This window comes from Epinephelus moara, chromosome 10, assembly GCF_006386435.1.
Source record: "Epinephelus moara isolate mb chromosome 10, YSFRI_EMoa_1.0, whole genome shotgun sequence".
NCBI lineage: Eukaryota > Metazoa > Chordata > Actinopteri > Perciformes > Serranidae > Epinephelus > Epinephelus moara.
Window position 1 is genome coordinate 17,185,573 of NC_065515.1, and position 23,176 is coordinate 17,208,748.

General features: G+C 42.9%; 1 protein-coding gene across 1 annotated transcript in view; it reads right to left on the minus strand.

Moving 5' to 3' along the window:
* p3h2 (prolyl 3-hydroxylase 2) overlaps window positions 1-23,176 on the minus strand; it is a 91,704-nt gene that overhangs the window by 20,508 nt on the left and 48,020 nt on the right. The window contains exons 2-3 of the mRNA XM_050055299.1: window positions 5,651-5,803; window positions 3,621-3,810 (exon numbers count right to left, since the gene is read on the minus strand). Coding sequence (XP_049911256.1) covers window positions 3,621-3,810; window positions 5,651-5,803 — 343 coding nt within the window. The remainder of the gene's footprint in view (window positions 1-3,620; window positions 3,811-5,650; window positions 5,804-23,176) is intronic.

Genomic DNA, 23,176 nt, shown 5'->3' on the forward strand with positions numbered 1-23,176 from the left:
TTATTTCATTTATCTCTATGAGACTGTATAATTATTTAATGATATTAAAAATAATTGATTTAGAGAAGAGCTAATATTCCTCTGGATCTGCATTTATTTAATGTAGAGAGTCTGCTAAATATACACTGCAAACTCAATACTTCCAAAATCAATATATTACTTTTGGCAGTCAGTGAGATCAGCAGGCTCTGGTATGTGCCACAAGTCTTCTACACCAGGTCTCATCATATCTTAATGGCATCATAATTAGGGTTTCATGACTCCCAGTGGTCTGTAATATGGTCTCACCTGTTAAAGTAGTGTCAATGATAAGATAACCTTTCTCAATAAAACTCTAAACCCTAAAATGTGGAGTGTGAACTGAATTTAAAGAGCTGCTCTGTTCTTCTCTGGATGTAGTTTTCCAGCTAATTTAATAATCCAAGACCTCAGTGCTGTGGTAAACCATACAACAATGAACAACAATGAACAACTGAGGGAAGTCTGCCGGGCAAACTCTGCGTAGGGGACCTTATGTCCATGTCTCTTGCTTGTCTTTGTTTTCACCACAGATTTCTATGGTGGCCAGCGAGAGCAAATGCGCTGCAGACAGACAATAAATAAAGAAACATCTTCACTAACTTGACGACACATGTGCAGCATTTAGAAAACAGTCACCAACTTGACAACACATGAAAACATCAATTTGAAGACACATGTGCAGCATTAAGAAAAAGCGCTGCAAGAAGTCCACAGCACAATGGAGACTGTTTGGGGGGACACTAAAAAGTGATGCACACAGCTGGGACACGCTTTCTGTTGCCACGGTTTTTGGCTTGTGAAATTACTGAATTCTGCTATCTGTCAGTGGAGGTGGAAAACCACTTTAGGTTTTTTTTTATTTGGCTGATTTTAACAGTGTGATCCCATGATTTAGTTTTGTCAATGAGAAATGAAGAAGCTACTTGGATGAGAGCCGAAACATCTTCAAGAAACAAGCAAGCAAGTCCAGTTGCCTACAATATAGCACTTATGATGATTCAGTGTTAGCCTTTTGCTTAGTATTCATTAGCCAAAAACCACGGCAACCATGACAGCAACAACAAGTGCGCGCATTGCTTTAAGTGTCCCCTGGAAACCGTTTCTGTTGTGTTGTAAGCATAGACTGTATAATAATAAATCGATCGCCCCCTGGTGGCTTGCTGTAGTATAGGTCATAAACCCTGCCTCCTCCATGATAGCGGATGGGACATGGGCCAAACTAAAAGATCAAAGTTAACACCAAATACATTTTTCTCAAAGATGATTTCTGTAATTTTAGGTGGTTATCAGGCTGCTGTATGTTCAAGTTGTCATTTCTCTGATAGCCTGATAGATACCTGCTTAAGCTGGGCCCGGTTGTGGGGGCAGCAGGCAAAGCAAAGCACCCAGACGTCCCTCTCCCCAGCAACGCTTTCCAGCTCCTCCTGGGGGACTCCAAGGTGTTCCCAGGCCAGATGAGATATGTAATCCCTCCAGTGTGTTCTGGGTCTGCCCGGGGGCCTCCTACCAGTGGGACGTGCCTGGAACATCTCTAACGGGAGGCGCCCAGGAGGCATCCTGATCAGATGTCCAAACCACCTCAACTGACCCCTTTCAACATGAAGGAGCAGCGGCTCTACTCTGAGCTCCCTCCAATTTCTCTGATAGGTTTGGTTGTAATAAGATATTTGATGCTATAAAAAGCAGGATGGACGTGATTGACAGCTGTGTGTGTAAGTCGGTGGCTCCAAATGACATCACCAGAGCAAGATGGCAGCGGCCGAATCCAGGATATTTTGGCTTGAGAGTAAGTGAAGACGTGTTGTAAATCCTCAGTCTATGGTTGTAAGCTTCTTGCAACTTTTTTTTTAATGCTGCACATCTTCAAATTGATGTTTTTGTGTGTCCTCAAGTTAGTGAAGATGTTTTTTTATTTGCTTGTGACCTGTTTGCGGCATGTTTACCCTTTTCGGCCACTAAAGATTTCCTTGTCCTGGCCGGGCTCTGATTTGTACCAACGAATCTGCTCTGAAGCTTTTGCAGTTAGACATTTATTTACACCTTTTTATTGCCTAGATATTCAAGCCAAAGCACTGACATATAAATCTCTGTATTTCAACATGTGGAGTGCCAGGAAAAGCTTGGCAACCGATGAAAACAAACATTGATAAAATAATATGAAGCTTGACTGTGTCTGTGTTTTTTAGCTTTCGGGGCATTTTGGGTCTTTTCCTCAAATATGGACAATAACCATGAAGCCACCATGAGGCCACAAGAGTCTTTATGTCTATTGCAACATCTTAATGAGAACAAATTAAACACAACTCCCTTCTTTATGGCTGTTTTCCCTCCTCTGCCCTTTGACCCAGTGCCAACTTCCATCCAGTGCCAAGCCACTGCCAGAGAGATTTGATCACCTAGTGAGCATGAAGGGTGTTGTTTGGCCTTGTCTAAGCATCCCTAGGCTCTCTCAGCACAACAAAGACCAGCTCGGGCTCAGGGCCACACAGTACAGTCAGACGTGTTGGGGGAAAAGTCACGATAAGTTGATGAAATTTTCCACAAGTAAACGCTCTCATTCTTTTCATCTAAGACGGTAATGGACCTCTGGGACTTTTGTGAATCTGATTTATGAAACCACTGTCAGAGGGCGGTGTGTCTAAAAATGAACACAAAGCTGTATTTCCAAATCAACAGAAAACACACGGCAGGGTTTCTCAGAAGGCAGAGAACATCAGAGCAAGATTTTTAATGGTGATCATTATGATACAATGCAAAATTTACACTAAAACAGCTTTGAAAAGCACCAGATGTTATTTTACTGCTCACTTTGTCATTGTATTTGCATGGCTTTTTAAATTAGTGCCAGCTGTCATATCAAGATCAACATGCTGTTGTGGATGTGACACACAAAGAGGGTGTAAATAATTCAAACCACAACCCTAAACAACAAAAGTTCTGGTCCTAATTATAAATTTACAGTGTAGTTTATTATTTTTATGATTTTGCTAATTTTGGGAATAAATTACACCAATAAGTCAAACCCCAAATCCACATTATTTTCTTGTTCGTGCTGGGATATTAATGCAATATGGCATTGCTGTTACCCTCAACTCAACCCTAAACTTTATAATTATAAAGCACATTTAAAAACAACTCACACTGACCAAACTGCTGTACAAAAGGAATAAAATGCCAAACACACATACATAAGAGGCAACATAACTGTCATAACAACACACACAGGCACATGGCAGGGAAAACCACATCAGGAGGGACTCAAACGCTAATGAATAAAAATAGGTTTTGAGCCTAGACTTAAATGAGTTAATGGTGGGGGCAGATCTGATTGGGAGGAGGATGCTGTTCCACAGTATGGGGGAAGACACAGCAAAGGCACTATCACCCCTGAGCTTAAACCTGGGACAGCCAGGAGCCCCAGGTCAGCAAACCTGAGGGACCTGGGTGCAGAATATGGGGTTAGAAGATCTGCGATGTAGGATGGGGCCAGACCCTGGTTATGACATTGCATATGCAACTATGGGACATGTCCTGTGCTTCTTGAAGATAAAAGCATGTGAACTCTGTTTCTGTTAAAGTATTCAGACGTTGGCTCTTACCTGATATGACCTCATAAAGGCTGTAGCGGTAGCGGAGGTAGTCGTGGCCCTCAAACCTCTGCGGCAACTGACACAGGACCCGACACTCGGTGTCTGCTTTATAGTACTCCACCAAAGCCTCCTCAAACAGAACGATGGCTGCTTCGTGGTCGCCTTTATCATACAGCCTCACTGCTGCTGTGAAGGAGCGCTGCGACAGAGGAGACACGGAGGATCATGAGAGAGACGAATGAAGGGATGAGTATTTACGACCACCGGTGTTCAGCAAAGCTCTTTATGGTTTGTAGCTTGTATTCATCTTTGACATTTATATATCAAGCAAATATTTGTTGTTCACTTTTAAAGTAAACCTGCAACCAGTTCATAAAAGTTTTTATGAGTCTTCTGGTGCATATCAAGTTTCCTGCAGCAGCAGTGATCATTTGTTTGGAATAAACAGAGGAAGAAGAGGATGAGTTAGCCTGAACAGTTGCCAGGAAGGATTCCTACTGTCACTCCTTTATGAAAACAATTTAAATGTGTTATATACAATAATTTATTGTCCCCCTATAGATTTGCTCAGGCCTGAGAAGTAAAGGGAAGTTACAGACACACAATAACTTCAGTCAGTGGTCCATTCTGAATGGACCGCAAGTGACTCCTGAATGTATCAAGTTTGTAAAAAACACTTTACTTCAGAGTACAGTGACTTTCCGGCACAGACCTTTTATTTTGCTGTTTCCCAGTGTAGAGTGGGTGTTTAACGGACAGGTTCTTGACAGATGGAGCTTCTCAAAGTTGAGGAAGGATCCTTAAACGACTGAATTTCAAGGAGACTACGTCATCGAATCCCACCGAAGGCCCACCAGTGTCAATCTTCCTCTTCTTCTTTCAGCTGTTCCCTTTAGGGGTCGCCATAGCGAACCATCTGCCTCCATCTAATCCTATCCTCTGCATCCTCTTCTCTCACACCAACTGACTTCATCCTCTTTCACTACATCCATAAATCTCCTCTTTGGTCTTCCTCAAGGCCTCTTGCCTGGCAGTTCCAACCTCAGCATCCTTCTACCGATATATTCACTATCCCTCCTCTGAACATGTCCAACCCATCTCAGTCTGGCCTCTCTGACTTTATCTCCAAAACATCTAACATGAGCTGTCCCTCTGATGTACTCATTCCTGATTCTATTCATCCTCGTCACTCCCAAAGAGAACCTTCGAATTCTACTGAGGATCGAGTCCTTCCTTCAGAGAATTTTCAAGGATGCATGGATGTATCTTCAGAGGGCATGAAGTATCCACAATTCATTGTGCATGATTTGCTGGAATTAAAGGCAGGGCCTTATCAAAGATGCACACCTAGGCACTCGCTAGCCTGTTCAGGTGTGTGTTCACCGAATGCTAGGAGGGAGTCTTGCCTACAGCCTCTGTAGGACTTGACTCGGAAGGACCCGTCCTACCAAGGAAGCATCCTTCACTTTGAGAAGCACTCGAGAGACAGTAAACTAGCTCCATGGCATGACCAAACTCAAGTATGAAACTGAATATATTAAACTGTGTGGACCTTGAACTAATGACTAAGGACAAATCTGGACCCCATGGCTGGACCAGTTGGGAATCACAGATATACAGTAAGAGGTGCATCGTAGGAGCTTGACTTGAAGATAAAGAGAGAAATGAGAGAGGGGGTGAAAAAGGGTAAAAACTGTAAATGAATCTGAGCACAAAGGATCCAAAACTCTTTGACATTCAGGGCTTCACTGCAACCAGCTCTAAACGGCCTAAATGAGTTTCCAGTCATTAAACTGCACGGGCCATTAACACAAAGGCCCCTTCATACAGTGACAACAGCTGTACTTTTCCCGTTAGGAAAGAAGTGAAGTAGAAAAAGTAGCCAGACATTTAGGGCAGGCTTAAAAAAGATGGCAGCAGGTCACACTGATCATCTGAAACGTGCTCAGGTAAAAGTGTCAATGCATTATGCGAAATGAAAGGGAAGACAGAGTAAGACATAACCAAATACGTTAACCTGTATCTGTGCCCTGGCTTACCTGGTGAGGTCGAGCTTCTCGGTCAACAAAGTGTTCCTCCTCAACGCCCTGCAGGTCTTTGTACTGCTCCAGGTTCTGACCCATCTCCACATGCTCTGGGTTGGCCTGGAAATAAGTGTGAGCTGCCGCCGCTGCCTTGTCTGGCTGCTTCAACTGAAGAGAAACACAAAGAGAGAAGGAAAGGAGACATTATTAAATGAATAAAAACAGACTTCAGCACTGCAGCTGAGCTTTCTGCACTGCTCCTAAACCTGTAAATGCACAAATTCACCTGTGCAGTTGATGTTGTTAGTTAAAATCAGTCATCGCAGGTCAAATGAGTGCGTTTGTAACTTGTTATTTTGTGGAATTTTCTGCAGAAGGACTTGAAGTTGCCGTTTCAAAGCACTCTTGCAGGATACAATCTTCTATACGCCAATGTCTGGGTGTATCTTAGTTTGACTTTGTAATCATGTGTAGCTGCCCTGTTTTGCATTTTTTATGGTTCACTTCTAGCGTATATTAAAATACTTTTTGGCTTTTCTTTGCAGTAATCTTATTTTTTTTTCTCAAGAGGTTTTTCTGGTGAAATGAAGGTTACATAGAAAAATAAAATAAAATTTTACTGAATCAATCTTTCATAGGTTTTAGTATTAAATGTTCAACGTAATGTTGAGAGACAGACAAAGATGGGCAGGTCTATATTATTAAAAACTGCTTTTAGACAATAAGGAAAAACAGACTGAAAGCCAATCTGCAGATGTTCTCCTGCAGGACGAACAGACTACCTGCCAAAATACGACAGTGCATTCAGTGATTTTCTAAGAAGTGATTCACGGGACGTAATTTGGAATCCACTTGACATAAGTAATATTTCTGATTTAGATTTAATGGAAAACAAAAGACAGATTTACAGAAACGCACTGTTTCCATCCACATCCTGTCATTAGAGAGAGCCGTCATCATTACAGCTAACATGAAGGATGAGGTCTCTGCACTCAGAGCCTGTGAACCTGATGGATGTTGGGAGGATCAGACTGAAATAATCACCACAGGTATCCCATCCTCCCCCTAAGAGATATATCTAACGTAAACACATGAGGAAAGAGACAGTTTAATATTGCGGGCAAGATAAGAGAAACTGAGTGGCAACGAAGCGTTTGTTAACATGTGTTTGTGAGTGATACTGATACAGTGCAGACATCCTGTGTGAATGACTTCACAAGAATGAAAGACACCAGCTGTCATTTATCAGCTGGTGTACTTCCAACAAATGAAGACAGACAAAGTACATTTTACAAACTGTGTACACACATATAATAAAATATGTTTAAACATGTTTCATATACCAAAGTTGATGACCACTATGCATGGGAATTCATTCATCATATATTTTTATAGTTTGCACAAATCAAAACCATACAAAAGGATATAAAACAGTGTAAAAAATAATACGCAGTCAAGGACAAAAAGCCCAGAGGAGCTTATTATGCCATAATTAGGGTTGGGCAATGTATTGATAACATATTAATATCTTGATATGAACTAGATATCAACTTAGATTTTGGATAAGTGTTGTCTTTGCCTGGTTTTAAAGGCAGCATTTACAGTAAAAGTGATGTATTTTTCTGAACTTAGCAGATTCATCTTGCCTTTACCCACTTAATCATTATATCCACATTATTGATGATTATTTATTAAAAATCCCATTCTGTGAATTATAGACAGTACCAAGACTTAAACCTACAATATCATCACATTATTGATATAGAGGTCTTTGGTTAAAAAAAAAAGTGATACTTGATATTCTCCATATCGCCCAGCCCTATCCAGAATTATTATCGAACAATATCCTAAAAAGGAACATGTTGTTTTGCCAAGCGTTTTCTTAATTATTTATGCATTTTCAGAAAATAGAACTAAATGTTGATGACAGTTTACCAAGGCCAGAGGTGGCGTCTTCAGACGTCCAAAACCAAAAAAGATATCCAGTCAGAATTTGTGAATTTGTCTGAAAATGATGGATGGCTGATGTAGGTTCTAGTGTCTATTTTTTTTGGATAAGTTTGGTTTTATTTAGTTATTGATGGTATATAAAGGGGGTGTGATGTCATCATTGACAGTTGTGTGTCCCAGTTGGCTGCTTGCCATTGGTCAGATGGGTGTATGGACGGGAAACCAATATAGCAGAGATCACTACTGCACAGATTTTGGCTTGAAAGACGTCCCCAACACAAGATGACAGCAGCCATATATAGGGTGTTTTGGCTTCATTTTTGGGAGGAGGTGGAGACTTGTTGTTCATCTTTAAATACAGTCATTAATCACAATCTACCAAAGATAACATACTCAATGAACTTCTCCCCATCGCAGCGATCACAGCTGATAAATTGAGGCAGCAAAGGAGGCAAGTAGTAAAACAAAATGAGAAGTTATTATAGTTTTATTACCCCTCTCCTCCATGACCACCACATTCCTTTAACATCTATGGTATGTAAACTTCCCCTCTGGTATTACACAACACACAACAGTTGTGGATCTGCGCGGTTCAGAGATCCCAGATGTCTGCTGGTGGAAGCTTTCTTTTAGCTTTTTAAGATGCTCTTTTATCCCTTAAAAAACACATCAGTTCGGAAGAACTCAACCATCAGAGCACGCCTGGTGCTTATCAGATAAGACCCTAATCAAGCTCAAGCCTCGACATGGGTCGGCTTACACAACCACCTCGCACAATAACCCTTCTCTTCACAGGTCCCTGAACTCAACACAGCCAGTTTTTACACTCAAAAGAAAAACAGCTGAAGATAAATGCGGCCCTGTGACCTGTGTTGCATGTCAATCTGCTCTTTCCTCTTTTTCCATTCATTCTTTAGCTGTACTAACAGCTTGTCATAAATCATTTTCAAAAAAGAAGAGTTATGTTGTGTTAGACAGTAACTGGACTGGGTTAAAAGTGAGTAAAGCAGGAAACAGCAGGATGACATGCTGAAAAAATAAAAGACAGATACACAGAGGTGAAAGAAGACAATATGGAGACAGAGCTCGCTCTCGTGAAGGATTTGAATATCTCTTGCAGCAAAATTATCTCAGTATCTCACAGACATCTGACCGCATTTGTTTAAATCCTTCATGTTGCTAACAGGTGCAAATGTAAAGCAGATCTCAGTGTTTTGCAGTTGAGAAGGTCAGTGTGGTGCGACTGCCAGAAACATAACTGGCGGAGAAAGCTTCTCCACACACTCAGGCCTCTGTTTTGCCACTCACGTTTGCCAGGAAAGACATTTGTTGTTATTAAAAGCTTTGTACATTTTGTATTGTTTTCATGAGGAGAATTAGCGAGATAAAGCTTCCCACATTTATATAGGATTTGGAAAATCTGTAGTTCAAGAGTAGAATGACCTTTTCGAACCCACACAGATGCAAAAACAAAGCACTTTGTGTTTCCATGAAACTCTGCACAATACATCATTAAACACTAACTCTGCTCTCATAGAAGAAGCAGAAATTCTTTTTCCCACAAACAACCCACTTCTTTATGAAGAATGACTTCCCAGTGAGACAATATTGGGTCTCTTTCATGTGGTAGCAGAGGAGGCAGGAGAGAAAAGCCCAGCTGGACATGCTTGGTTACCCGTGAAAGGCCAAAGAGTTGATGTGGCGTCGAGTGCATTCCTGGTCAGATCACCTGGCTGGAGCCACCGGGAGACACAGCCTGACAGCTGGGGTGGTTGATTGGCACATACTAGGTCTGCCTATGCATTCATGTGCGCTGCATGGCAGGTTTTAAAAAACACTGCATGTAACAGTTGAAAAATGACTCAAATACTGATTTTCTGATTTAAAACCTTCAGTTTCTTGACCAATAAGTAACGTAAAACTTCAATGAAAAGCCTTGTCCCAATTAAACGCTCAGCCCCTTTTACAAGCCTGGTGTGGCTACACATTTTGACAAATAAACACCTGTCTCATTTAGATGCCTGGTCTGGTTGCCAAGCAGTTAATTTTGTAAATAGAAGTTCTATGGATGTATAAAAGCAAGTTGTTAGCTACCTCAAACTGTGTGTACATTCCTTGATCACCATATAAGTTATTCATATTCCTTTAGTCTGTAAGGGTCCTCAGATCAAAAGAATCAAAAGGGTTTTTGATAAACTATTAATTGAAGTTTTACGGTATATTAAAGGAGCTCTATGCAAAATTCAGAGGGTATGAGTGTCATGGTTCTCAACATTGAGGTCGCTGAGCAGGCAGCTATCAGCTAACGGTGCTAACTCCATCAACAAGGGCAACAGTGCTGACTGAGCTAACTAGGGGGAAACCAGAGGGTGGGCGCCTTGCTTCCAGGACACTGCCTTCCCGATATCAGCGATAACCGCCATATGAGCACAGTGCAAAGCAACAGCAATGAGCTAGTCAGTAGGAAACACACATGCACGCGCAGCTGGACCAGCTTACCACAACAAACCACAGGCTCTGAATGTCGCATACAGAACTTTTTATGTGAACATTTCTATAAGAATGATGCATCACATTCTAACTACATGACAGTCAGCAGTACAGATCCCTCCTTATTTGCAATAAAAACTTTTAACAGGCATCTCTGTATCGATCATGTTCCTTTTCTCATTCACATGGATACAACACAGAAAATGTGATGCCATACTGCTATATTTCCAGTGCAAGTACAATTGATACAAATTGGAGATCAACATTCAGTTTTCTTAATCACCAGTAACAGAGGTCTTGTATTCATCATACAGCAAAAACGGAATGATGGAAAATACACAGAACAACCGACTGCACTTACATGCACACTCAAAAGTAAATGCACCAAGTTAAAACCGATTTGCTGACTGAGTTCTTACAAAATATGCAGCTGTAAATAAGAATCAAGTAAAGTAGAAAAAGACTGCACATTGAGGGAACCCGAGTAAGCCAAAAACTCAATTGCAACACTTGAGCACACAGTAAAATGTGGAGTGCATTAGACGCTGATGAAATCAGTGTAAGTGTATCTGGGGGTGGATTTTTTTTTTTCTTTACTGATGGCGCAACCTCGAGCACACAGAGCACACAGCTCTATCGTGTGTCCTCTGCTGCTGCATTCCTGACAAAGTCTCCCCAAGGTTATTCACGGAGAACATCCTCCTAAAAGATGCTATTGTCATCTTAGCTTTACTGGATTTGATAATCATCTGCTGATACGTTTAGTCCAGACTGCGGGAGACTAAACAGCAAAGATCACAGTGGTGGTGCACATAGGGAGGGAAGAGGTGAGGGGGAAGTTAAGTCTGCAGCCACAGATGTGCACTCACCTGCGTCCACCTCTGGTTCTGACTGCCCTCAGCCCCTCGGGGACAACCTGGCTCAGGCCTGAGGGTCAACTGGAGGAAGAGGGGAATTACTCCAGTACACCATCCCAGCACAAACACAGCTGCGATAGCCTGCTGCCAGATCTATTGTCCTGAGACTAGACATCGCAAAATCTGGGGAAGCCTTGAACATGGGAGGCTAACTCCTCAGTCATAGCTGACATTATGCTTTAGGAGGGAAAAAATATCAAAACACACCATGGCCAAACTCTAAAATTTCCATTTGATAAGTAAAAAAAGTCCACTCCAGGAGTTAAGTGGAACAGAAAGACCAGACCTACTGTGTGTTTCAGTGCAGACTCTCACTTGGGTGATAATTGATTTATGGTCACATTAAACAGCACCTGAGCTCACACATACAAGACGGTCATTACTACTTTATGGAGACAGATAATTCAACATGGAGGATTTCTGGGAGTATGAATACTGTGTCAAACTGTCAAAAACCCAAAACAGTCCAAGCTCGGAGGCTCGGAATTGAAAACACATGCTCATATATCAAACAGCGCAGAGTGAGAGGCTGAAACACCCCCTCAGGATGACAGAGCAGAAATCAATCATGGGTTTAAAGTGAGATTACCGTTATACTGAATGGTGTAATGGAAAACAATGCAGCCTAGAAACAGTCACGTGTGGGTAAATCAAAATGACTTGTCTCTCCTGTGTCTGCCACAGAGGAGAAATGGATACTAAGAAAGTACATTTCTATGAAAAGCTCAGCTGTTTTTAACCATTCTCCCCATAGGACTGAGAGGTATGGATGAAAGCAATATATTTACTTAACTTCTTCCAACTTGCAAGTCACTTCTCTGATTATTTGATCTGAACTCTATCAGTTAATTCAATACACAGAACAAGCTTTAAAATCACAGCCGCTCTAAAACTCTGCCATTAAAAGCAAATCTCTGAACACACTCAGAAGTGTACCGCTTGTACCACACGAGTACATTTTTCCTCTCACATGAGTTTCAAAGGAGCACCTGTGGAGGTGAATAACTACCACTCAATCTGAGCCCTCAGTTTGCCCTCTTCACTAAACAGCAACCTGTGTTCGAGCTGCTGGACCGCCCTGCCACTCTGAGAGGTGTGCTCTTGATGTGGGCACAGAGCGGTGCCAAGGCAAACGCACATTTGCATGCCTTTCTCCTCTGGGTCTCCTGCTTGATTCACAGGTATGTAAATAGGCCTGGGCTGGCGCCACGGACGCAGAGGTGATGTTGTGACAAAAAGCACGTATCCCAGTGCCACAAACGAGCCTGGAAACAGCTACACAGATGGCTTGTCATAGGCAGAGTTACCACCCAAAAAAATTGGAGAGGAGCTAACGACAAGTGGTCAACAAGCGTCAAACCTGGCAACCGCAGTCCTGAATACTTGAGAGACAAGCTGCTTCAAAGAGCTTTTGCAGCTCCCAAGAGGTTAGCAAACACTCGTGAAGTAGACAGAGGTTAGCGTAAAGGTTAACACTGGACACAAGAACAGCTGCAATAAATCAGAAAACGCCCACATGCAGCGAGGATTTAGAAGCTGAAGAGAGTCCTTTAGACCTCCTGCTGCAGGTCGGTGTCAGTACGCTCCAACCTCGTGCGATTGGCGGGTGTCGGAAAACCCCCTCCACCCGCAGCTTTCTGACAAAAGATTTTGGGTGGATACTGTGTCTGATAATTTTTGGAACTTTCCGAAACTGACAATCCGACATTTACACCCACTTCATGCCGTGATTGGCCACATGTCAGAGGTGAGAAATGAGCCGGGGTTTGAATTTCTCTCTCAAGCTTTTTCATTTGTTACATCACTTTGTCACTTTGTGTGTGCCAACAAGTGTGTGCTGTATCCTCCATACTCTCTATGAGGGAAGCCTTAAAGTGTTTAAAGCTGCAATTATAACTTTTGCATTGCCACACAGTTGAACGACACACTGTACGAACTAGTTGGTTTCAAGCATGCCCCCACCTTAAGGCCATGCTCAGAGCAACATAAAACAGGGTTGGAACTCAAACATTTAAGGGTACCAACCAAATGCCATCAGTACTGATTCACTTTAAATCAATCAGTACCAAATTTTGGCACCAGTAAGTGCATCTGGGTGAGACAGTGCACCGCGTTCTGGCCGCTGACATGGCCGCCGCAGCTGATCGACGCCACTCTAGACAGTGGAGGGACGGGACAAAACTGGATCGCAGTCAAATGCGACACAGTGGTGCCAGGTAGAAGCCCTCTTCATGTCTAGACCACAAGCTATCAGACACATTTCACGCTTGCACTCCTGACACAACAGATATGCTCTTATTTTAATCTATGCAGCTGTCTGCACTGGCTCCGGGCAGGCTCGAGTCTCAGCTGCTTCTCACTTGCATAACTGTGATCTCAAGCATTTACAAGTCTATTTTTTTCGACAATACGTGCATAAACACTAGGGTTATTGGCCGATAAAAAGGCACTGAATAAATATATTTATCTACATTTTGCAACCTTGGCAGAGCAGTGTGCGCTGTCTCTGGACAGAGCAGAGAGCAGAGTAATCCAACAGACTTCTTTTGCCCAGCAGCTAGAAGTCTGGACTTATTTTTTACAACTGAAATTACATTTTTGTTATCACAGAGAGGGTAAAGTACCTAAAAAGGTACCAGTAGGTACCAGTACTGAATTCTAGGTACTGATACGGGCATTGGTTTAAATGTAAGCAACCCTGCTTTAACGAAAAAGCCTCCTGATTCACTAAAACCATTTCACTGGCACATTATAGGTGTCACCGCAGAGGGCTTCAGCAAAAGAGTTGAAAATGGATCAACTTTTGCTGCGAGGCAATTCATCTGACAATTCACTTAGGGTGACCAGACGTCCGGAAAAATTCGGGACAGTCCAGAAATCCAAGCAGTTGTCCCGAATCCTGAATCCTGCCCTAATTGTCAAAATTACACTAAAGCAGAGTCTGGAGTAGTTATTGCCCGATAAAATATTAAAAACTGATCATGGCGGTTGAGTCGTCCTGCAGCTCCCGCCGGCTGCACATTGGCTGCAGAAGTTGCTACATGAACTATGGGTGTTGTAGTTTTTAAATTGTGTGCAGTGGTGATGAAGTAGATGAAGAGAGCGCAAATTGCAGCCACGAGGACAGGGAAAGCGCAGGCAGCCACGAGAAGGAGTGATTTGCACGTTGCAGTGCAGCCTCTTGTTCTAACTGTTGAAAACTGTTCTACAAACTTGTTCTGCAACTGATACGCCTGTCACGGATGTACCCCCTGACACACACACACACACACCCACCCCAACCCCAGTCCCGGATTTCACCCATTCTCATCTCACCCTAAATTCACTGCATTTGCCAATCAAATGCATTCAAGCGCACACTAAAATAATGTGCTGTTTACCTCATGATCATTAAAGACAGTATAAAATCATAGTTTTGGCATCTGATGACCCTTAAAAAATATTGATGCATGACTCAAATTACCCTTTCAAAGATCAAGTTTTAACTTCTCATTACCTCTAACAATACACACACACCCTTCCAACCATTTTCACTCTGGAGGCCAGTTAAGAGCTAATAGCTCCCAAAAAAAGTGTTATAGCCGCAATTACATAAACCATTTAAGCCTGCTAAATCTTGACCGGCCCTTCCTGAGGAGGTGCACTAAATCATCACTGGCTACCTGCAGTACAGTATGGCCCAACACCACTTTGCACACTGAACGCACTCCAGCTGAAACATCTGCACGCGTGATAAAAGGGTCCTCATACAGCCAATAATGGTTTTAAGGCCAATGAAGTGAGCGAGGTAGTGTCTCCTCTAGAAAGGTCAATGTGATACAGCTGTTTAGGAATGTACTGCAGAGGAACTGACACGTTATCAGAACAGAAAGTGTTTGTAGTGTGTTGAAGGAAGCGGATGGGATGGAAAGACAATAAAACTTTGAATCACATTATAGTGGAACTCTGACCTGTATTGAAAGTAGGCAGATAATAACTGCCAAGAGCTCTTAATAATCTTCAACTATGAACTTATAAACAAAATTAAAGATGTCTTTACTGCACAGCTGGGCCCTTGACATCCCAGCCATCTGTCTAAGCATCTGTGAGAGTGTTTATATCTATACATCTATACAGAATGTTTTAATGTTAAGAATATTTTATTCTTTGTATACAATAGTCATTTTTCTGACCAGGCCAACAGCAAAGTCCGCTGTCACTAAACTAATATTTGTGTAATGGGGTGGAGAGTTTCAGAGTTTCAGGCATATTTGTCACGAAGGTATTTATCCCCTAAACAAACCACATAATTACCTCCAGCAAGAATTCTGCTCGGTTCATGTGTTTGTCTGTTTGTCAGCAGGATAACAGAAAAATTACTGGCCTGATTTTTGTGAAACTTGGTGGAAGGGTGTAGCATGGGCCAAGGAAGAGCCCATTAAATTATGAGAGCAGATCCAAATTATGGTGCAGATCCATGAATTATTTTTCACTTTGCATTCATAGTCTGGGCCGTTATTGCACACAGATATTAGCTAAGATGTCACAAGTGAATATGAAGGTGGCTGAGACAAAATGGTGGCGGCTAGCATTGCAGTGCTAACAACTGCAATGGTTCAACAGAGCTAACATTGTTATGAGGGCTAGCTCACGTTATCAGTGTTGCTCACCCTATAGGCCCTGACACACCAAGCCGTCAAGGGTCGACGATGGCCAACAGTAGGGGACACACCACAAAGACGAAGGCGACAGATGTTTATTGACAGCCCAAAACTGACTGACGTCTGACCGTCAGCTTGATGTATCAGGGCCTTAACAGCTGCTATATCGAAGTTCTGAATGTTGTAGTACACGCACCTTCAATATGCGAGATATGGCATTTGGCCTTGGCGGAGGTCTGCGCTCTTCCAGTGCCCTTCTAGTTATCTGTCTTTGGTTCGGCAGCAAATTAAGAGTGCAGATATGAAGCAAACATTTCAGCAGTTTAGACACAACATGAGGTGAACGTTATGATAAGAGAAGAAGGTCCATGATTGAGCTTATCAGCTGGATCATGTCAAGAAATACTATGAGGACGGAGCTGTTGCTTCTTGCTTGGCTGCAAGTTTACTGGAAGGGCTGAGCATCAAAACACTTTATTGGTACCACTTAGACCATGTCTGAAGCACAAGTCAAAACAGCTGCTTGTGTTCAGGCTGCAAACATCAGTTTTTTTAAAAGAACATTAACAGGCAAATACTTTTCCAAGCAACAATGACAAACACTGTGAGGACTGATTATCTTGGTCTGACATCATATTATATTGAACATTTGTTGGTTGGAAAGACATGTCCTTGCCCTCTAGGATACTGTAGTCAATTAACTGAGAAAATAATCTGCAGAATAATCAATAATGAAAATCAAGTGCTAGTTGCAGCACTAATATTGATTTAACAAATTTACAAGTTCATTTATCTTATTAAATCTCACTAAATACCGACATGGAATGCACAGTAGTCTATTTACTCGGACCTTGTACATCAACAATGTGAGTCTTTCTGATTTCCACTGTCGAGGTCCATTTAATTAATGAGTTTCCAGCTTGAGAAAACATATGGCACTTAAAGAGGCTGGCACTTGGAAACAAGCATCTGGTTGGAAGGATGCTAAAGACCATTTCACAATACTTGTAAATCATTAACAAATGGGAGTAGGATTGGGATTACATCTGCCTGGCAAGGAGAGCTGCATACGCCCCCTGACTCTATCAAACAGAGCTGTCTGTTGCCAGTGATAGCTGTAGCAGCGATGCTGAGGGGAGGTATTGGCACTGACGCTTGGCACGTTGGAGTGAGAACTGGTTGCAAGAGGTACTCACTATAGGAAAGTTTGTCTAAATGGCTGATTGCCTCCCCATGAGGCGAGCGCCCCACTTCCTTCCACTCTGGCTCGTTTCAAAAGCACACAGTGAGCGAGCGCTTTGATTGACGATTCAAAGAACTTCAGAAATTCCTGGAAGTCTGGAAAACGGCTCATGTCTGTTTTTGAGTGTTTACACTGGAAGATCCCTGTCTGTAAGACAATATGTAGACCCCCTATCCAGCCGGACTTAAGCCTGGTTTGACAAGATGAAGAAGACGACAGTGTAGTCGACACAAATACCTACACACGTGCCAACACAAACTCAGAATACAGAGAGGCAGAGGTGGCTCATGATGTATGTGTGGTGCTAATTGGGCAGGAAAACATCACAGCCTCTACAAATTAACCTCTCCATCATGCACCCTTAAGTCTTTCATTAACTCTGTAGCTTTGATGGACAAAAAGCTGCTTCAGCGCTTGCTTACTATACACACAGGCCACATAGTGTCTTTACTGTACACTGGAGGTGTGAATTAGCTGCTTGATAATCTCAGCTGAATGAACCAGACAAGAGTTTGTTTTCGCTCTGCTGCCTAATCAAATAACACTTTAACACAAGACCTGGACTGTAACTCACATTTTGGTCATGCCAGTCAGGAAACCAGCCAGCCGGTCAGCGTGTTCATTACACGGCTAACATGTTAAGCACATGCTGTGGAAAAAAAAGCCTTTCCTCTTAGTGATGTCATGGGTAAAAGTTGTCCACCTTGATGTCCTCCCTCCCTCTTCTTCCTGCTCTCTCCATCACACCACCTCTCTTTCTCTCATCTGTCCATCCTGCTGACAGCTCCGCACAGTGGCCCCTTTCTGCCCGTCCTCACCCCACCCTGGGCCTGAGCGTGTTCCTCCTATAAGGTCACGTCAAAGGAATGCCTGAAAAAGCCTCACCGCGCTGTTGCCGCTAAAGAGCCTCTTTCATTACCCCCTCACAGACACAGCAGGCATGAGGGCCTTCGCTTCTTCCTTTTGCGGCCTCCATCCGTCATCCGTCTTAATAATCCCCGGCAAGCAGGGACTGTACATCCAAAAGAAAACAGAGGTAGAACAATAATAACGCCACTGTACACTGAAGCAAACCTCGACTTTGGCTTGGTGTAGCACGCCAGAGCTGTGTGCTCCGGAGCTGCTGGCTTTGATTAGGGGGAAAAATGAGTGAATGTACTTGACCGCAGTCGCCTGAACTCAAAGGGAACCCAGAATGTGGAGCAGGCGCTCATGATCCAGAATCTATTAGTTATCAAAACATAGTGTATGTCCATTATGAGCTAATCTGGATCAGCCAACTTGACCTGTTGTTTGTACATCTGTAGTTGTGCTTGCCCCGTGGCTGACATCATTTGGCTGGAGAGGAAAATGACTGCTTCCATTATCCTCTCCATCTCCAGTGACAGCCCAGTTAAGTTTTGTGAGAGTTAACACTGAGAGACAACCCAACCTTTCTCTCTAAGCTATCCTGAGGCCACCCGACACCGCATTAGCTACTGTATCCTTAGTCAACCATCACACTATTTCCCATGTCTGATCTAGCTTCCTGGGCAGCTTCAGGACACACAAGGCCAGCTTTGTGTGGAAACCTCAAAAACACAAGGTGTATACGTTTTAAGCAGTGCAGACGGGGTGGAAAATCACCTATAATGTCTTCCTCCTCCCTTGCCGCCTACATGCCCTCCTCCCGACACCTCTCTCACGTTCCCTCCTGACCAAAATACAGTAACACACACACTCTATTCTCTCAGGGACTTCTAAAAACAGCTGCACTGACCTACGTCTTATTTTTACGCAACAATCCTCTGATCTCACACTCCACCAGTTTCCATTCACATAAAGGTGCCTTTTTCAAGACTGGAAAAACACGCTGTGACTGGTCCCAGAAAACTGAAATGTGGCTAACAGTTGTGTTTTGTCTCTCTAACTTTGCCTTTGGTTGAGGATGTGGTGTGTGTATTAAAGGTGTACACAGACTGGAACTGAAGCCCACACATGGGATACCACAGATAGTAGTCAGACCTTCCCTCAGAAACCTCTATGGTGTTGCAATACAGGAATAGTTAGACATTTTGAGAAATACACTTTTTTGTTGACAGTTACACCATGTCTAAATTACTCTCTATGTAAAATACTCTTCAAGGCACTTTGTCCATCTTGTCGTTGCCTCGTCCATTTACGCTGTAAAATCCAGATTCTTTCACGTTTGTTTGATGGGTGTTGTGGTTTGTTACACTGTCGGCAAAAACTGATTTTGAGTTTCTTGATTTCTTCTACGTTTTCCTTGCATGGTGGTTTGCTAAACACGGCACCGCTTCCCAGTAGACACGTACATTAGAGCCCGGTCTCACTCCGACATCATCAAAATCTGGCACTTGGACAGTGACTTGTGGCGTCCGAAACCAATGAAAAAAGGTGTCCTTTTACGTCGGCATGATACGGCCCGTTGCTGTTATAGTTTAACGGCGCCCAGTGGCATCAGGGGGAAACTTAGCGGAAAGTTAGGGTGGCCAAAGGCTGAGTGAGTGATGGATGGGTCCAACAATCACCGACTGTGTTTGCATCCCGTAAGATTTATTTCCTGTGAAAAAGGGAAGTGTATTTTCAATGAAGACAATGCATGTAACAGGCAGAACTTGACACGGTGTCCCAGAACATCAACAATCAACGCACCCAGGGTACCTTGCACGTCGTATGTGGACGTGGACAGTCCATGACCAAAACGTCTATATGTGATGAGGTCGGAGTGAGAATATGTTGTACATTACATGTTACAACTATAAATGAAACACATGTCTGAATTACTCCCTTTAACAATGTACATTTATGTGCAGCCCTGAGAAGCATAATTTCAACTTAACTCTCAACAAGAAAGCACAAAAGTGCATTTCACAAAATGTCAAACTATTCCTTCAACATGTTTGTCTCAGAAGTCACCACTATCTCAGAGGAGATAACATGAGACCAAACCACTCCAGAAATCTTGTAGACCCTTTACTCAGTTTCCCCATAAAGCTCCAGAGATGAGGGGATTTCCCGTCTGAGAGAAAGGTTACGAGGAACAGCACATTTGAAGGAAACATTTACGGGCACGCCACTCTGAGACAGGGGTCAAAGGTCGCCTTCTCACATGAGCGTGGGCGCATTCAGCTTTTCCACTTTGGACTGGAAAAATAAGAAAAAAGATGCGCATGATGTGGTGTTTAAGTGTTAAATCTAAAGCAGACAAATGTTTAGTTCACACACAACAGGGTCTTCGAGAAAGCACAAAGGAGGACGCTATGATGAACTCTGTGTGTGTGTGTGTGTGTGAGGCAGTGAGAATGTGTGCCCCAGCAGACAATGCCAGCATTCATCCAGCCACTCAGTTCTCACCCAGTCCGGCCTCCGCCTTCCCCAGAGAAATATAAAATATATTTGTTCATGTTGAAATCAATCTGCTGTTGTAGCAATGAGCCGCCTCTAAAAGACAAAGGGCATTACACAACGCCCACAACACTTCAGCTGACAGACTGAAATGCATCTGGGAACCAATAACGGATGCAAAGATCACTAATTTGTCAAACTTTAACAGGAGAGTCATAAATTAAGAAACTATTGGAAACCATCAACCATGTGTCCCTTTAATTTGACACTGATTTAAATAGTTATTTTTAGCATTAAAATGAGCACTTATGAGCAACTACCAAATGCCACTAAAAAATGTGACTCAGCACAATTTACGATGATTGAGCTGGCTGCCATGACAGAAGCATCATCTCAAGGGCTTAAATGCTGAGTGTCAGAAGATCCTCAACGCAGATTAGGGTATGAAAGGTTCAAGTGCCCTGGAGGAGTATTTCCTGGTTAAAACTTCAAACATGGTTGAGCCTCCCTCCTCTGGTGAGGTAATGGATACACCTTTCTCTGGGGGGCTTAATCAAACAATGACGGAGCGGTCCTGTCCAATATTTCATCATAAAAATCAGCCCATCAATCAAGTCGCCACCCCCGAACCCTGGAAAAAGCAAAAACTCCCCAGGCATACTTCAGGAAATTGTATGGTAAAGGTCAAGAAATGGCCAAGAGAGTAAGCAAAAACAGAAACGCCTGCATGATTTAGGGATTACCTAAAGGAGGGAAGAATGCACCTCCTTCAGTCTCTTTGTAAAGCTGCTGGTGGTATGCGAGCTGAGACTAAGCCCACAGCAGAACATGACAACCAGGGGTCCGTTATATAAAGCCTCTCTCAGCCGTTCATTAGAGAGCCCGCTTAAAGGAGCAGTATGTAGGATTTAGTAGCATCTAGCGGCGATGATTGCAGGTTGCAGGATTCTTTGTTCATGTGGAGGTCTCTTCCTCTCTCAAACCAACAGACAAGATGATTTCAAGCTATGAATCAGTGTTTCTCCGACGGTGTTTGGGTCATTGCAGACGGGCTGCTAACCCAGCACCTGCTGATGTGTGCTCACCTTTTTTCTCTCATAACATAAGATCTAGACTTGCAGGAGGTTTTTACAAGGAGCCAAATTTTTCTCAGAGACCTCGTCCTCTCCAAAATTAAAGCCTGGCTCTAATTTACATTTTTGACCTGTTAGTCTCTTTTGAACCTCTGCGTAGTTTGAGAACTTAGGGCAGAGGTCTTCTGCTTGTCCCAGAGTCCAGAATGAAGACCAAAGGGGACAGAGCTTTTGCAATCAGGGCCCCGAGGCTCTGGATTGACCTGCCCGAGGATATAAGGCTGTCTGAGTCACTGGCTTCGTTTAAGTCGCTCCTAAAAAAAATACTTCTATCGGAAAGCATATCCTGACTTTGTCTGAGCTGTCTATCTATTCTATTGTTATCTTATTGGTGTTATTTCCCATTTATTATCTTGATTTTAGCTTTTGCCTTTGTAGTGTAATGTACCTGTTTAGTCTTATGCTTTAGTATCAGTTGACCTTTAAAAAGACATGTCCAGGTGGTATACTCTGCTTGATCATAACCAGTCACACCTTGGTTTATTGTTTCAAATATCCACATAATGTGCGCACACACACACACACACACACACACACACACACACTCATTGGTGTATTGTATTGGATGCAGGATCTGATGTTCAAGGACGAACGTGGAAAGTACCTAGGATCTGATACGATTTGATGTGCATGTATGACACCATTATGTTCGGGCTTATGTGGGAAGGATTAAAGAGAAGAGCATAAAAGAGAGCACACAGAAAGCAAAACTTCAGTCCTGCTCCGGAGCTTGACTCATTGAGTTGTATGTGTTGTTGCCTGCGAACACATTAAACTCAGTTGCACTCGATTCTACGTGTCTCCAGTGATTCCTTGACTGCTGAGTATTTGGTTTTAAAGATACTTATTTTGGACAAGAGCAAAAGTAGTCTAAAAGTTGAAGACAAGGTCGGGACCCACCAGGCCCAATTCCGGGCCCCGAATTCTGCTTCATCACCTTCTTTATTTTATCTTTTACTAGATGAAATTTTATGTTATTTGTTTTTTTCCCTTGTGTTTTAAATGCGTTTAGTTTTATCGTACAGCACTTCAGTATAAATAAAGTTTTTTATTATTATTAGAGCCAGTGTTTGCTTTGTCCATTCTCTGCTACTGTTGAAATATGGCGTTGCAACAAATCGGACTCCATTGATGAGGATGCGCTCCCTATGTATGATATAAACAGCTCATTTTAAGGTAACAAAAACACAACGATTCTTATTTTCAGGTGATTTTACACTAAAGAAAACATACTTATTATATTATATTCCATTTCTGCCAGTAAACCCCCCTAAATCCTACACACTGGACCTTTAAGTGTCTCTAATGACAAAATCGTAAAAAGGCCCTGTAGCGAATCCCTTGCCCATAACATAAACATCATCTTCCCATGAACTGACCAGGTAAGATACTGTGGAGTTTATAGTCTGTTTCCCTTTCGCTACCTCCCCTGGAGTTACACAACTCAGTTCCCCTGCAGAGACCACCGCCAGAGAGGATGCAACCGGATCCAGGATATGCTCCCTCCGGGGTTGAACAGTCAGACTTTACAGGGGGGAGAAGGGGGAGATGAGCTTAGTGCTCAGCTGCAAAAGGGAGGCCAGAGCTGCAGGTTGGCTGTGTAAACACTCAGCGGGAGGCAAAAGGCAGATTCCAGTTCAGAAGATGTAGGCAGAGTGACTTTCAGCTGCAGTGGTTAGAGAAATCTTGATGTTTCTAGTCCCTTCTCTTCCTGCAGCAAAATAAGGGACACCTGTTATTTGAGGTCGTGCACTGCTCTGCCTGGTCTGCAGGGCATTTGGGTTGTTTCAGTGATGAAGAGGGAGGCATCCATCACCAGC